The sequence below is a fragment of the Neopelma chrysocephalum genome, unplaced genomic scaffold (assembly GCF_003984885.1).
Source record: "Neopelma chrysocephalum unplaced genomic scaffold, ASM398488v2 Primary Assembly neopelma1_24, whole genome shotgun sequence".
In the NCBI taxonomy this organism is placed as follows: Eukaryota; Metazoa; Chordata; class Aves; order Passeriformes; family Pipridae; genus Neopelma; species Neopelma chrysocephalum.
Genome location: NW_020897693.1, coordinates 44,971,843 through 44,989,557, shown reverse-complemented (window position 1 = coordinate 44,989,557; position 17,715 = coordinate 44,971,843). Strand labels below are relative to the sequence as shown.

Sequence of the window (17,715 nt, the reverse complement as noted above, 5' to 3'; positions counted from 1 at the left end):
AGTGAGCCATGCGTAATGTACATTTTGAGTTAAAAAACAATTCCCATGGAAATGTGTACTTGGATACTATCATCCTAAAGTTCTTAACTGCATGCAAGGCCTTGTCAAAGTTTTGAAGTATGTGAGCTGTCTTGAGTGGGGACAGAACTTCCGCTCTTAGTTGTTCACTCCGGGCAATGTAATGAGTGCTACAGTGTTTTGTTGCACCTCTGTTAACATAGTATTGCTGAACTTTAACTCCTGCCTTCATAGTCATCATCAGTGACTTCTTAGTGTTGTCGCTTAGCCTGACTCAGAGCAAAATACAGGAAATTGTGATAGAAGGTCTCAGTTCTTGATCTCATAAGTCATCGTTGATACTTTGGTTTACATGAAGACACTGCTTGCATGGGTCAAGGAGTCACTGAAATGATGTGCTAAAGTGATTTTGAGCCTCGTTGGCACGTTGCAGTGGGAAGCACAACAGCTTGCATTAAGTCATCACAGGAGCTATTTTGGAAATTTGTGGAATATTTAGATCTTTACAAATCAGTTTAAGTACAGCAAAGGTAGTGTGTAGTTACTAGTTCATGTCTTAGCATATGAATATTTTTAACCAAGCATTTTGTAGTATGTATGTGTACAGGATAACATGTAAAACCAAAGTAACTTTCTAACTGTAAGTCTTGTGTAACTATGACATACTGGCTAATAAAGATTTTGGGCCATATTAACATTTCCATATTTATAGTTTCACCATTTGTGAATTTTTCTTATGTGAGCATTGGGAGGGTAGATCTTGACAACACCTAATCTTACATGTTTTGTAGACCAAAATTTTTTCCAAGTTTCTTGTATATGTTGAGGGTGTTTCTTCTGGGATTACAGTGTCGTAGCAAACAGCTCTTCCAGGATAAAACATGTAACTAGTGTTCTCACAAACATTAAGAATGTATTTTACATCTGGGTGTATTGAAACACAAGTCAATCATGCGACTGTCTTATGCCTTAGTAAACAGCCCAGCTGTAGAATTAAGTAAAAAGATGATCTTATTGAAAAACAGATGGCTTGCAAGAACTGGATTTTTCTGAATAAGTACAAAGGCAAAAGTGTTATCTGACAATGTTCTTTTTATTTACTTAGTTGATGGTAACTGTTTTTAAAGCAGTAACAGATGCATATACTGTAACTGTATAACCCATCCCATAGGAGAAGAAACAAAGCATTCATTTGGAAGCATTAAGAATATAGGCACATCTTTCTAATGATTTTTTTTCTTTTGCCAGTACATTCTTTTCGTTAGTGAAAGCAAGAGAGACATTTTCAGTATCAGTCTTTTTTCCCTTTGGTTGTTTACTCATTCAATGTTTAAGAATTTATTCATAACCAGTTGCATTTGTTTAGATGATTGTACTTTTCATGTGGCACTGTGTCTACTTTAAAGAACAGCAAAGCTTACAACAACTGGCTTGGTAGATTCCTTGAAGAAAATAGATGTTTAGGAGAAGCAAGTAGCCCAGAGACTGTAGACAGGTAAGGGGTACCTACCTCCTGAAGGCCATAAAATCCATCTGCTATCTGATTGTGAAAGAAGAGAAAAGGTGTGGGAAGTAAATACCAGAATCAAAAAACTTGAGGCTTATGGAAAGCTTATCTCAGGAATACTCTTCTTGTTAAGAAGAGAAGGTGACAACCTTCCTCTCATTTGCTTTACCTGAGAGAGTAAATGTAGAGGTTTTTGAAATGAAAATAAAAGTGAGTTTGTGTATGAAGTAGGAGAAGCTGACTGGGTAACTTCACAGGCCTCATGAAGAAGAGAAGCTTACTACATTGCAGCTTGAGCCACAAGAAACAGGGTGAATATACTGGAGAAAAATCCCTCTGTCATGCTTTTCCTGAAGGTCTCTACCTGCTTTTGATTGCTGTCACTGTTACTTTTCCTCTGGTAAAAGACAGGATGAGGGGAGAAGAGAAATAAAGAAGGCTAAGATAAGGATGAAAACTGTAGACTTTAAAAAGAAACAGAGCAGAGCAAGTTCTGATCTCACTATTCCTCTGGGAGATGGTTGGTGTTGCTCAGTACAATTCTTCAGAGATGGGAAGATATGAGGGAATATGGTAAGTTTTTTTTTTTAATTGAGAAACTGGGGAGAAAGACCTGTGATTTTAGGGGGTCTTGAATCCAGGGAACAGACATTAGAAAAGGAGGGAGGAATGGTAATCAGAACATTGTAAGATGGAACTTGAAGAAAACTGCACTGTGTAACCAATATATGTGTGTTCCAGGATTTCCTTCTTCTGCAGAACATGTGTACCTGGAGATGTGGCTGCTGCTGGAGATGGTTTTCTTTACTTGATGTTCAAATGGAAAACCTAAGCATGCTGATCCTTATATTTTATATAGAAAAAAAGTGTACAGGTTATTAACTAGCAAGAATGGACTGCATTTGAGGGGTGCAAGTTGTTTTGGAAGAGCAGAAGAACATAGGGCGAACTGTATTAGTTGTGCTGTGCATTAGACTGATTCTGAACAGCATCTTGCCATAAGGAGCAAGTATATCAAAGCTAGCTCTTAGGGAAGGAAATAGTGTGGATTATGGCTAAGGGAGTTCTTGGGAAACATAAATTTACATTGTATTTTAGGTGGGATGCAGTCATAAGTGGAAACAATATGGGCTTTTCTATCATTAATCTTATTAGTGCTTTCTGTAGGTCATTTTTGTTAGCATTGTCATCAGTGTTATGGCAATACTTCAGATCCTGTTCAAAAAAAAAAAAAAAGGCTGCCTTGTTATAACCCCTCTATATTCACAGGAGGTCCCACTTCCAAAAGAACTTGCAGCTTAAATAGAAGAACAGAAACATAGTGGAGGAAGAAAATACACAAACACAGTGAACTGCAATGACATTTGTATTTAGTGCAGCTTTTGGGGCAAGTTTATAGAGGAAATGGAAGAGAAAGGAAAGGCCAGTGGTAGGAGAGGTGAATTAATAGCAAGAGGAGAAGGGGTGGAGTACAGAAAAGGTGAGAGAGCTGGAGGGAAAGGGATTGAATTAGTAACTAATTAGTCATTTATTTAGTGGGAACATTTAGATTAATACCTTAGGAGTGATGAGAATGTTAATGTGGTTTCCAAGTGACATAATGTAGGTGGTTTTCACAAGAAAACATAGCATTCATTGTAACTGTATAAGCTGAATTTTTCTTAAAGATCACAGATCTCTTCCTCCACCCACACTGTTCTTACACTTCTTGATTTCATGCTTTCTATTTGCTATAGAATGTATTTATCTTTTTAGCCACAGTCATAAGATTCAAGTTTAGAGAAAAAAAAACCTTGATCAGTGGAAGCAAAAGATCACATTCTGTGTAAAACTGGTCATATCAAGTGTAAAATTGTGTTCTCCTACATACAGATTGGAGAACTCCTGTCAGTTGCCTAGAGGCATTAAGCTTGTTCCTTAAGACCCTGGGCTTCTTAACATATGTTGATATAAGAGATGATACACTTCCTTCTCTGCAGTAGAGGGGAAAAGGACTTAGTCTAGGCAATCAAACTAGAAAAAAAAAATTGTAAGCCTCGTTCGTGTGCATCCCACTCATCTGTCCTCCCTCTTGATGAAGCCAAGGAACATATCCCACAACCACCTACTACACTCACCTCTCCTTGCTCTTTGCATGGCTTGAGAATTCCCTCCATCTTCCCCTTGTCTGCCCTTGTTGACCTGTATCTGTCCTTCTAATACTGATTCTAGATCTGCATCCCTCGCCTTCTGTGCTAGTGTGTGCCAAGTAGATGTGTGGAGTGGGAACTATTATGTAATAATGAGAACATAATGTAATTAGCTTCTGCAAGGATCTGAATTAAAGAAGATTCAGTGTTAAGATACTGCATTGAAATATACTGAGTCCTTGAAGCAAAGTTAAACTTGGATGGATAACTCTTGCTGTGGGAATTCCTAACTTGATTGGCATTGTAAAAGCTCGGCAAACTTTTGGGTAGCTGGTTTACTACTGTGTAAAGTAAAAAGGAATAGCTGAAGCAAATAAGGCTTATAGGACCATGTCAGTTTTCTTTGCTGCTCAGTCCTTCCTGCTTCACCCATCAACTTGGATGCTTTCAATCGACTTTGGCAGTGGGAGAACTCAAATAAGTTGAGGTGGCCCTTTTGCTAGAGAAAAAGCTGTGTTGAAAATAGTTTATCTGCTTGGTCTGTTTGTTAGTGAACGTGTGTGCTGATGTTTTTGCCCAACATGTGCAGTTATATCGAAACTTGCAAAAGAAGATGCTGCCTGTCTGGTGTGGTCATGTGGGGTGGGAACTGAGAGCAATGTGGGGTCTCAGAAGAGATGAGGAAGGTAACAGAGCACTGCAGGGATTCTGAGGCCGTTGGAAAAGAAAGGCAGATACATATCCAGAAGAAATCAGACTTCATATATTCTACCTCATGTAGGATATTTTTTTAAAACTAACACAGTTAAATACTTGAAAATTAATATAGTGTTTGCTCAGCGCAGTAACCATATTCACAGTTTTGTAGCAAAGGTTGCCAACTTGTATTTTTACCCAATGAGCGAGAGGTGGGTGTCTTTACAATGCTTTAGGATAGATTTTTTTTCTGTCAAACCCAACTGCAGCTCGAGGTAGTGCTGCAGTGAACTCCTTGGTTGGCATGTGAATATGTAAAGCTGGGGGGATTGTTATTGATTAAATGGATTATTTTTTTCTGAAGTATTATTTGGGAAGATCTGTGTTTTATCATCCAAGCCTGGCATTGCTTCGATAAGGAAATGTGTTCCTGTGATGTAGTCAAGTTCTCTAATAATTAGCTTTCTTAAATAAAATGCTGAAGCAGTCATGTTTTTAAAAACAAAAACCAAAACAACAAAAACACATGCACTGGGTGGCAGTTCTTTTATACTTTGGGGATTTTTCTGCAGACTTCTCACGGTTACCATCTAAAGCTGTTGGGTGAACATGCTCACTTTTTAAAGCTGTAACTCAAGAGGAGGCATATTTTTCAGCTCATTAAAATACTATTTGTGTGCAATGGGGAAACAAGTTCAAAGTCTGACACAACACAACTGCACTTAAATAGCAGTATTAGAGAGGGGATGGATCATTTACACCGCTCACTGCCAGTTTTGGCATGATTCTTTTTGCCAAGCCAGCTGATACACTATATTTGGAAATGTGGCTGCGTTCTGTGTTACCAAGCTTATTCATCACTGCTGTCAGTGTATTCGCTCTTTGCAGAATGCTTTCAGGAATTTTCAACAACGTTCATTTGAAAGAAAACATGGCAGAGTATTTAAGAAACGTTCGCCAGAAGACAACCAGAAAACCAAACTCAAAAAGGAAAAAAAAAAAAGAAATCCAAATCACTTTTCCACTGAAATATGTACTGCTGCTTCTTCAGATGTTTATCAAGTTTGCAGTTCATCTGAAGGATTTTTTTGGGTTTTTTTCCACATGTTGTGCAGCTATATTTTATATATATCTATTTTACATGTATTTATTGCTTCTGTTGTCATGCATGTACTGGCAAACAGCCTGCTTTTCAGTGCTGTGTGGAGAAGAGGGCTCACTTTATTTCTTTCTAAACAATTGTTTTAGTCACTTGCCAAAAAGCTACTTAGTATCTGAAATTTTATTTCAAATTAAAAAAAATACTTTTTTTTTTTTTTGAAGATGCAAATCTTTCTTGGAATTCCAGGATTTTTTTTAGAATTGAAATTTAACTTTAAAATCTCTTTCATGAACTGAATTACAAAACATAGGTTCACAAAGGCACCACACTTACTTTCTCCATATTAGGTCTCCTGCTGTCGTTATAACTCATTTCCTGGTTAAATACAGCAGAGCACTGCTCAACTAAACTGTTTTTTTTCTGAGTGTGAAATCAGATTATGCTTTCTGTTTGTTTTCAGACCTTTTGAAAAATCTTTCATAATCTATGTTTGTATATTTTATAAAATGTGATTTTTTTTTTTAATGCTACACAGACTTCACTGTGTTGGTATTTGGAATACATTTTCTAGACAGCTATGAATAGCAGCAAATCCTTTCAAATTATGGCTCTTACTACACAATACAGCTGTCAGATGCATTAGATTTTAAATAGTTGTATCAGTTTCATGTAACTGAGCAGTAAATGAGGATACGTATGTAGGAAGTAGAAATCTAGTTTTCTGATTGGGAATTGGATAAAAAAGTACAGTTTTGATCAAGATGGATGATTCCTTAAAAGGAAATACTTCCTTAACAAGATATCTCAAGATATCAGTCTGCTCGTTTTGCTTTTTTTGTGTGAGCGAGACTTGCTGATTTAATCATGCATGCAGAATATTTCCTCTCTAGAAATTGTGATGACTAAGAAGCAATAGTTAGACAGGATACATGTATCAAAGGAGAGAGCAGAGATATTTACAGAGCTTATTTCACATTCATATACTGGTAGCAGCCTACTGAAAAAATACATTTCTGATTGCGGTTCCATCAATCTAATGAGTCGTGTTCACTGAACATTTTTTTTTCCTATGGTATGTTTGCTGTTTGTTATCTGAGCATTAATAGTAGCTGGGACAGATCTTGCCTTGAATTTTTTACTTGTGTAGAACAGATTTCAGCTAAAGGGTTTTTTTTTTTGCCTCTGTAACAATATTCATCTATGATAGTAGTGCAAAGTAGTGCATTGTTCGAATTTTTCTTTTCGTCGTATTTGAGAAGCTGAAGTTCACATAATCTAAAATCAGCTTTATCTTTAGGCAATTCTTGGCAATGCTTTCATTGCAAGACTAGATTCTCCCTACTAACGTTTCATACAAGGAAAAATTCAAAATTTAGTGCTGTGTACCATACTTGAACAGCTTCATGCATTGCTGTATTGTTGTTCTGACTGCTTAATGCAGTTTTCATGTCTTCATGTGCAGTTTTTTTCTCTCATAAATGTACTGATGGTTGCTTATATTTGAAGCAGATTTTTTCTCTAAATACAACTTAAAAAAAAGTAAAGAAAACAGCCTGCAGTATTTTGGTAATTGTGTATACAAAACATTTGCTGAGACTGTTTTTCCCCAATTTATTGATTGATAAACTTTCTTCATTCTTAGAAATGAGAAACCAAAGTCCTTCAAAATAATTTCATTTGTTCAATCTATATATCTTAATATTTTTGAGCATAATGATATAAACTATATGTCAAAGTTTATAACTTCTGAGATGAAATACAATGTGTGAATGCTTTAATTTTGTGATGATTCTAAAGATGCAAGGAATTGTGCTTAGAGAGAATGTAGAAAACCATTTGTATGAATCAATACAGAACTGCATTATTCTTGCCCTTAAGATTTTGGACTCCATCTCAAAACCTGCTGTTGGATCCATGACAGACCCATCTGACTTGATTTTTCTTAAGAGCAGAAGAGTCTAAAATAAATGTAACAGGATGGCATATGGGGGAGGAGAATACTCAAGTGAGTAGGTGATGTGCAAATAAAGTCTTTGTGAAGGTGGACCAAGAGCTGTTTATATTTTTACAGTTATGAGAAAATTACTGGGGGGTAAAGATGAAAAAAAAAACACCCAAAAACAGAAGGAAAGAGTGTATAATGAGAAGATGATGAAAATAAACTTTGAATTCTTTATCTTTGCTCACACTGTGTTATGGCAGGTTGACCACTTATACTGATGCTATTTTCAATTTCTACTATTCTAAATTCAACATGGATTTCATGATGATTGTTACTGGCTCCTTCATATGAGTTGAAGTGTTAAGAAATCTCATATCAAATGTAACTGTTTGTGATAGAGCAACAGCTTTCAAGAGGATGTCCAAGTGTTCATTCACAAACTTCAAGGGATGTAACCAGACAGGGATTCCCACACTGAATCTGTGGGATTTCTCCTTACCAGCCTGCACGTGTGGGCTTTTCATGGTAGAAACTGTATTGGGAAAGGAATTTATGCAACTCAAGGGGGACTGATAAAGTTAAGCAGTGCAGTTGGGTTGTTTGAGCCTCTGACATCTGTCAGATGCTAAAATCAGGGGATGTGGATATGCCCCAGGACTTCCAAGTCTCCATGTACTCAGGGGTACTCTTGTTCTTGCACTGTATTTAATGTGAGAAGATGAAAGTCCTGCTTTGTTTGTCTTCCCTTTGGAAAACACCATATGGTTTTGCCTTAGTTTTTTTTTTTCCTTTTGTGGGGTGTTGCTCTTCAGTCAGTTTTGAGCTCCTTTAATTTTGAATTAATAAGTTAACAATGTTAACCTTAACTTGCTTCCTTATCATTCAAAGTTAATATTTAAAATAAGCCTTGGGTTTGGCAGTTTCTTGTTCCCTCTAATTTTAATGGAAAAGGAAAGTGGCCAGATGATGTCCCTTTCCCACTAGAATTTTTCAGCTGTTGGTCAATAATTATGGACTTCAAGGCACTGGGTCAATTGGTTAGTGGGACAGGAGCACAGGTGGTGTTTGCCTCAGTTCCTGCAGTAGCAGGGATAAATGAGGAGAGGAGTAGGAAAACTCATCAATAGGTGGCTAAAGGATTGGTGCCACTTGACTGTGGGACAAATTCTATGGTACCTAGTCTGCTAGAGTCAGATGAGCTTCATTTATCTAGCAAGGGCAAAAGGACTCTAGCCTGTAAATTATTGGGGCTGATCAAGAGGGCTTTAAACTAGGTTTGAAGGGGGAAGGGGTTGAAACCAGGCTCTCCAGAGATGAGCCTAAGAGGGAAAGCCTGAGTTAGAAGTGATATCAGCAGCCCAGCTGAAGTGCATGTACACCAATGCACACAGCATGGGTAACAAACAAGAGGAGCTGGAAGCCATCGTGCAGCAGGAAAGCTGTGATGTAGTTGCCATTACGGAAACGTGGTGGGATGACTCGCGTGACTGGAGTGCTGCCATGGGTGGCTACAATCTCTTCAGAAGGGACAGGCAGGGTGGAAGAGGTGGAGGGGTGGCTCTATATGTTAGAGGGTCTCTTGACTCTGTAGAACTTGGAGTCAGTAATGATAAGGTTGAGTGCCTGTGAATCAGAATCAGGGGAAAGGCCAACAATGCTGTTATCCTGGTGGGAGTCTGTTACAGACCACCCAACCAGGATGATGAGGGTGATGAATTATTCTACAAGCAGCTGGCAGATGTCTCAAAATCACCAGCCCTTGTTCTCATGAGTGACTTTAACCTGCTGGATGTCTGTTGGAAACTCAACACAGCAGAGAAGAGGCAGTCCAGGAGATTCCTAGAGTGTATACAGGATAATTTCCTGCTTCAGCTGGTAAATGAGCCTACCGGGGTGGGGCCCTGCTAGACCTGCTGTTCACAGAATAGAGCTGGTGGGAGATGTGGTGGTCAGAGACTGTCTTGGGCACAGGGGCCATGAAATGGTAGAGTTTTCAATACTCAGGGACGCAAAGAGGGCCATCAATAAAACTTCTACCCTGGACTTCTGCAGGGCAGATTTTGGCCTACTCAGAAGACTGGTTCAGAGGGTACCTTGGGAAACAACCCTTGAAAACAAAGGGGTCCAGGAGGGATGGACATGCTTCAAGAAGCAAGTCTTGAATGCACAGGAGTAGACTGTCCCAGTGTGCCAAAAGGTGAGCTGGTGGGGAAGATGACCGGCCTGGCCGAACAGGGAAATTTTAAAGGAAATTAGGGAAAAAAAGAGAGCTTACCGACTATGGAAAAAAGGGCTGGCGACTCAGGAAGAGTTTAGGAATATAGTTAGGTCATGTAGAAAGAAAATTAGAGAGACAAAGGCACAACTTGAACTCAATCTAGCCACTTCTGTTAGGGATAACAAGAAGTACTTCTACAAATACATCAATTAACAAAAGGAGGGGCAAGGCAAACCTCCATTCTTTGTTGGACATGGGGGGGAACATAGTCACCAAAGATGAGGAAAAGGCTGAGGTACTTAACACATTCTTTGCCTCAGTTTTCAACAGTAAGACAGGTTGTCCTCAGGACAACTGGCCTCTGGAGCTGGTAGACAGAGACAAGAAGCCGAATAGCCCCCCTGTAATCCAGGAGGAAACAGTTAGCGACCTGGTGAGCCACTTCGATACTCACAAGTCTATGGGACCAGATGGGATCCATCCTAGGGTGATGAGGAAGCTGGTAGAAAAGCTTGCCAAGCTACTCTCCATCATTTACCAACAGTCCTGGCTTGCTGGGGAGGTCCCAGATGATTAGAAGTTGGCAAATGTCATGCTGATCCACAAAAAGGGACAGAAGGAGAATCAGGGAAACTACAGGCCCATCAGCCTGACCTCAGTGTTATGGGGCAGATCATCCTAAGTGCAATCACACAACACATACAGGATGGACAAGGGATCAGACCCACCCAGCCCAGTGTTTAGGAAGGGCAGGTCCTGTCTCACCAACCTGATCTCCTTTTATGATCAGGTGACCCACCTGGTGGGTGAGGGGAAGGCTGTGGATGTGTCTACCTGGACTTCAGCAAAGCCTTTGACATCATCTCCCATAGCATACTCCTGAAAAAGCTGCAGCCCACGGCCTGGACAGGGGCACTCTGTGCTGGGTTAGGAACTGGCTGGAGGGCCAGGCCCAGAGAGTGGTGGTGAATGGGGCTGCATCCAGTTGGTGGCCGGTCACTAGTGGTGTCCCCCAGGGATCAGTGTTGGGCCCAGTTCTGTTTAATATCTTTATTGATGATCTGGACAAGGGGATTGAGTGTACCATTAGCAAATTTGCAGATGGCACCAAGTTGGGAGGGGAGTGTTGATCTGCTGGAAGGCAGGAGGGCTCTTCAGAGGGACCCAAACAGACTGGACAGTTGGGCTGATTCCAACGGGAATCAACAAGGCCAAGGGCCGGGTCCTGTACTTTGGCCACAACAACCCCCTGCAGCGCTACAGGCTGGGGATAGAGTGGCTGGAGAGCAGCCAGGCAGAGAGGGACCTGGGAGTTTGGATGGACAGGAAGCTGAACATGAGCCAGCAGTGTGCCCAGGTGGCCAAGAAGGCCAATGGCATCCTGGCCTGGATCAGGAAAGTGTGGCCAGCAGGACCAGGGAAGTGATTCTTCCCCTGCACTCAGCGCTGGTGAGGCCACCCCTGGAGTGCTGTGTCCAGTTCTGGGCCCCTCAGTTTAGGAAGGATATTGAGGTGCTGGGGCAGGTCCAGAGCAGAGCAACCAGGCTGGTGAAGGGACTTGAGCACAAGTCTTATGAAGAGAGGCTGAGGGAACTGGGGTCTAGCCTGGAAAAAAGGAGGCTCAGGGGAGACCTCATCAGTCTCTACAACTACCTGGAAGGAGATTGTAGCCAGGTGGGGGTTGGTCTCTTTTCCCAGGCAACCAGCAGTAGGACAAGAGGGCATGGTCTTAAACTCTGCCAGGGGAGGTTTAGGTTGGATATTAGGAAGAAATTTTTTACAGAAAGAGTGATTAGACATTGGAATGAGCTGCCCAGGGAAGTGGTGGATTCACTGTCCCTGGAGGTTTTTAAGATGAGACTGGATGTGGCACTTAGTGCCATGGTCTAGTAACCACGGCAGTGTTGGATCAAGGGTTGGACTTGATGATCTCGGAGGTCTTTTCCAACCCATTTGATTCTGTGAATACATTCCAGTATTAGTACGAGCTACTAAAGAACAAAACTTTTTGATAGAGGATGAGAGGAAACTGCACTGACCAAGAATAAAAGGATCCCTTTTGTATATACAGAGTGCTCAGAACACCTGGAATCCAAAGTACTACTTCTGTACGGTAATTTTTAGCATTTTTATGGATTTTACTGTGCAATGTGTGATAACTTAAAGCTGCTCTGGCTGAGGTGATCTTGATGACTTAGACAGACAGTTGAAATTTTTCAGATATCCAGAGTTACCTGAATGTGTCTTGACTCTCCTCTCACTGCAAAGTAACTGGACATAGAATCCTCTATGCTGTACAGGAATCTATAATTTACCAATATAGACTACTTAGGCTGCCCTTATATGGGTGAAAATTTCAGTTACAGTAACATGTAGAATATAGTTGCAGTAAAATGTAGATGGGAAGGGACCTCTGGAGACTGAGAGGCTTAATTTTCTACTTTAACTTCAAAGTTAGATCAGGTTGCTTAGGGCCTTGCTGAGTCAAATTTTTAAAATCTCCAAGGTTGCTTGGAGATGCTGTTAAATCTCCATCCTGTTCAGTGCTCAGCTACCCTCATGGTGAGGATTTTCCTTATATCTATTTGGAATTTCCCTTGCAGCATTGAGTCTGTTGCTTGTTGAGCTTTCACTGTGTTTCCCTGAGAATAATCTACCTTTTCCTGTTGTATAACTCCCTGTCACATAGGTGAAAGCAGTAGTGGGCTCCTTTTCTTCTCCAGGCTGACCAAATTGAACTCCCTCACAATGTCTTTCTTGTCATGTGTCAGCCCTTTTACTATTTTAGTGGCTTTCCTCTGAATTTGCTCCAGTTTGCCAGTACCTCCTGTGCTGCATAGCCCAAAACTGCAGTATTCTAAACATGGCCTTACGAATGCCAAGCAGAAGGGAATAATTGCTTCCCTTGGTCTGCTGTTTGTGCTCTTGCTTATGCAGCTCAAACTACAGTTAGTTTTCACTGGTTTTAGGGTGCACTGCTGGCTTGAACTTGCTGTCTCCTAGGGTACTATTTCCGAATCCTTTTCTGCAGAGCTGCTGCCAGTCTGGTCTGCAGCAATAAAGCTATATGGGATCTTTTCCTTCCCAAATGCAGGATTTTACATTTGTCTTTGTTTAACTTAACAAAGTTACTGTTTGCTGCTTCCTCCAATCAGCTGAGGTCCTTCTGAATGGTGGCCCTCCCCTCCAACCTGTTGACTGCTTTCCCCATAATTTGCTGAGGGTGCTTTCTGTCCTGGCATCCAAATCTGATCATGTTGGCCAGTATCAGCCACTGAGGAATTCTGCATCTAACCAGTTGGCATTTAGAATTATTTACAATACCCCTTTAAACATCATGGTCCAAGGAATTTTTTTGCCTACCTGTTCAGTTCACATCTCCTCAGTTTAACAATCAGGGTGCTATGCAAGATAGTGTTAAAAACCTTGCTTAAGTCAAAGCACTGGCATCCACCAATTCTCCCTGGTCCGCAAAGCCACCAGTTTCTGCTTAAGGGAGTCAGGTTGTTTGCACAGGGTTTGCTTTTAGAAGTTTATTGTCTAATTCCAGTCACATTTATGTCCATCATGCCTGGAAATAGTTTCCTTTTAGGACTCACTCTACATTTTGTACAGGTGAGACTCACTACTATCTAGTTCCCTGGATCCTTTATCCTCTCCTGCCTCTGCCTTGCTTTTAGGTTGGATTTTGTTTGTTTGTTTGTAAGTTACCTGTTCCCTGTCATAGGCAGTTATCGTGACTTTCCAAAGATGGTAGCCAGCAACCTTCCAGGGACATCAACAAGCTTTCTCAGTACTTTGTACATTTGCCATCTGGTCCTACATAGGTCCAGCTTTCCTAGATAGTCTTCTGATTTGATAGCTCCTCTGCCTCAAACTTTGCTACTAGATGCAGAAACCTGGGAAACCTGATAGCAGATCTTGCTGGTAAAGACCATGGTGTTGAGTACCTCAGCTTCTTCCATACCTTTCATCACTAGGTTGCTTACCAGTTTAGCAGCTGAATTACACTTTCCCCAGTCTGTGTTCTGCTCATGGTAGAAATGTTTTTTCTTGCCTTTCACATCCCTCTTCAATATCAGTTCCAGACAAGCTTTGGCCTCCCTGTTTCAGTTTCTGCTTGCCCAGACAATGCATCTGTATTCTCCTCCAGCTGCCTGTCCCCACTTCCCCTGTACATATATTTCTGTTTCATTTGAGCTCTGTCAGTGAGAAGTCCTGTGTACAGTCAGCTGGCCTCCTGCTGTGCCTGCTGATTTTCTTGCATGTTGGGAAGGCTTACTTTTGTGCTCAGAGAAGAGAGTTCAAGAAGATGACTGGCTGTCATGGGCTCCTTTTTGGCTTCCCAGGGCATTTTGCTTACCATTCATTCCCTGAGCAATCCCCAGCTTTATCTACTGTGAGTCCAGAGTCTTTACTCTGCTACTTTCCTTCCTTTCTTTCCTCAAGACTTACACAATTTCACAATTACTGCATCCAAGGCAGCTGTTGGCTGTCTTATGCATGAGCAGTTCTTCCTTGTTCATGAGCACTGGATCCTGCACAACCCCTCCCCTAGAAGGCTGTTCACTGCCAGCATCAGAAATTGCTCCCAGTGCATGTCAGAAATTCCCTGGATATTTCACACCCTACTTGCGCTGATGTTCCAGGGAGGTGTTGTGTGATTTAAGTCCTCCATGAGAACAAGGGGCTCTGAATATTGGAAAACAAGCCTAGGATGATGTCCCATTTACTGTGGGAACTGAAAACAGGTTTTTCTTAACTATTTGTGTTGAACCCCAAGAAGCTGCTGCAAAGATATACATATGGTATTTTGATTTTATTTTGAAATGAGATACTTTATTTTTGATTCATTTTGAATTACTGCTGTCGTGCAGTCAAAATACTAATTTAGCTGATGTCTATTGTGCAGCTGATGATGTAAAATAACCTGGTTTTATATTGGATGAATACTTTGGAATCCATAATATTTTTCTAAACTAATGAATTTGAACAAGATTTGAGTAATTTTTTTCTCTCTAAGATTTCTAGTTTCTAAGTATCCTGAAGTAATTAATGTGCAACTACATGAAATATTGCTTTGGTTTGCACTGTATGGCTCTTACATTCAGGCCATACAAATAATATTTGCACATATACCTGTGCAAGAAACAACTCCTCATCTATTTTTTTTTTAAGTGACTAATAATTGAGACCCCTGGTGGCCTAGTGGTTAGCGTGCAGGACTTTCACTGCTGCGACCACGGGTTCAAATCCCGGTCTCCTGGCCTGATGGAGGTCGTTAGCCCTGTGTGGCCATCCATCTATGAGAAGGACACTCTAAACAAACCTACGTCCTGAGGACCTCACTGCCATTGTCCAAGCTTGCTTGGCCCCGGCAGATGAACCTTAGGATTAAAGGGTGGGCTCAGTTCAGCGCGTGCTGTGTCTCACCTAAAAAATCCATTGCGCAGGCTGGAAAGGTAAAAGACCTTTCCCCAAAATCTTCGTTCGCGAAGATGGGCCATTAATAAGAGAAGATCTTGTCCATTCATATTTATCATATTTTGTTTCATAGTAATTGGTGACACTGTGCTTCTTAATCTCTTTTAGTTGGAAGATGGGGAAGAAGAGCCGAGTAAAAACTCAGAAGTCGGGTACAGGAGCCACAGCAACAGTATCTCCAAAGGAAATGTTGAATCTAATTAGTGAGTTATTGCAAAGTAAGTTTTGTTTTTATGCCTTTCTGGGAAAAGGGATGGTGTGCAAACCACTCAAAAACATTCTCTTGTTAAAGCCAGTGAGTTATATTCGTTTTCTTTAAGTGGCCAAGCTTGCTATTTCAGAGTACTTAAATTAGTTCAGTATGTATCTCAGAGTATCTGTCTTATCTCTGTTAGTATATATCATTACTGGCTTATTTAAATGTGTATGTATTGGACATACAATATTTGTGGCAGCTTTTGGCTTTACATCTCAACACGAGTATAAATACTGGGTGAGATTGGATTTTTAAAAAACTAGATAACTTGACATTGAAGCTTTATCAAAAATGTTTTTCTTGTAGACCTCAAGAATGGCACTATTTCCATTTATCATTTGAACAGTACTTTGAACTGATATTGGAGTAGAGAAATTAACTGTGTGAAGCAGCAATACAACTCAGTTCAACTGCACAGATATTTTTGTCACTTACATAAATTTTTTGTTGTTGTTGCTGTTAGGAAACTTTTCGTGGTGCTTAGTTCTTGTGTATAGACCAAAGATTTGTTTCACTTGTTGGGGAACTTGGAACTCATCCAGTATTTCTAGTAAAGATAAAAAGCAGAGAGTAATTTCATCTGACGATGCTAAAATACTGTTCACTCTTTCTACTGTCATTAGTAACTGTGCTGAGCTACATTTCTTTTTGAAACACAAGTCCAGATTTTAATATCCTGGGCACATCTAAATGTTGCTTTAGAAAAATTGGAATTTTTCTTAGCATTGCTCACAAAGAGAAGACAAGGAGTTGTCAAAGCAGTTTGATGCTTATGCTACCATTGGCCTTTGCTTTGCTACCAAAAATAAAACACAGATCTAATTTGCTAAGCAAAGACAAGTATCAGCTGTTCTTTTTGTCAAGCTTCCATATTTTATCAGTGCTAAGATTTTTCAAATCGGTTGAGCAAGGTAATCTTCAGCTGTCCACTTGGATTTACATGGCTTAGATCAAGAAATCCACACACTTGGCATTTAGAATATTGGCAGAGACACTGTGGATGTAATCTAAAAGCTAAAGCATGGCTTTGTGTTCCTTTGCTTGTCCTTCCAGTATCAATGCATCTGTGAAAACAGTATTGACTAGGCAGGTCAAATGTATGTACCAGCAAATTTCTCAATTACTTAAGGTAAGCTCTGTGCTATTATTGTCTGCTTTCATTACAGCAAGAGTAATGGCAAGCAGGCTAATGTAAACAGAATGCTTTGCTTGAATTATTGAAAACAGAGACTTTTTTTGTTTATTTTTTGTCTTATTTGGGATACTATCTACTTAATGGCCTGGTTGTTTACCTTTTTTTCTTCCTAGCTTTTTAGACATTTGCTCTTTCTTATGTCTTAAAGAATATTAAAAATAAAATAACTTCAGGTAAGTTCTACTGTAAAAATTTCAAAAGCCCGAATTACTAACCTGTCATATAATGGGATGTTTTTTACAGTGGAGATCGTTTTATTTACCATGTAAACATATTTGAAGGACAAGTAGTAATGCAGTTCAGTTAAGTTGCTGTGAAGCCATAACTCTGATGTTAAAATGATAGAATCTACTTTATTAAAGAAAACATTTTTATTTGGCATTTTTACTTCCAGAATGCAGCAGTCCTCCCCCAGGTCCTGGTAAGGAATGGGAAGAATATGTACAGATCCGTTCGCTTGTTGAGAAAATTCGCAAAAAGCAAAAAGGTAAAGGTGAAAGACTGTAAGATAACAATGGTTCTGAGTATTGATTTGCCTAAAGAATTGTCTGTTAACAGCAAAATGGAATGTTCTTTGTCTTGCTGTTGTTATATAAATATTATGCAATCCTATTATTTTGTGTCAAAAAAGAAATCTTTACTCTCTGACATGCAGTTGCTTTTTACACTTGCAAGTGTTTCTGAAATGTTCTTGTGGGCATGACCACTGGCATTAACCATTTTAATACTCAGAATTCTGAATGATTATCACAGACAGGTGATCCTGTGAGAATTCTAAGTAGAAAAAGGAACTTGAGATTGTGATAAGAAGACAATCTGAAGGACTAGAAGTAAAAGTCCTCAGAGAATAATAGGCCTTTTTGATTCCTGATTGCCTAGTCTGCTGCTCTGCCTCTATAAATCTGGACATTTTGAATTTAATTTTGTAACTGTTTTATTCTTACATCAACGCTTTACTGAATGTTGAAACAGTTTCAGCAATACAACATTGTGACATTAAGTGATGACAAAAATATGTAAATGCACAAAATAAATAGATCAGCTAATAAATTTATCAGCTATAAATCAAGCACATAATTAAAATAAAGAAATGCTTATTAAACCACAGCTAACATGGAGTTTTATTGCCATCTTTCCTAAATTTAAGGTATACTTATTTTTCAGACTA

General features: G+C 39.8%; 1 protein-coding gene across 4 annotated transcripts in view; it reads left to right on the top strand.

Annotated features, from left to right (window-relative positions):
* SETD3 (SET domain containing 3, actin histidine methyltransferase) overlaps positions 1-17,715 on the top strand; it is a 66,851-nt gene that overhangs the window by 12,430 nt on the left and 36,706 nt on the right. For all 4 annotated transcript variants that reach the window (XM_027673939.1, XR_003532649.1, XR_003532650.1 and 1 more), the window contains 2 exons: positions 15,205-15,314; positions 16,942-17,034. In XM_027673939.1, coding sequence (XP_027529740.1) covers positions 15,212-15,314; positions 16,942-17,034 — 196 coding nt within the window. In that variant the 5' untranslated portion in view covers positions 15,205-15,211. Of the gene's footprint in view, positions 1-15,204; positions 15,315-16,941; positions 17,035-17,715 lie in introns of those variants that run through there.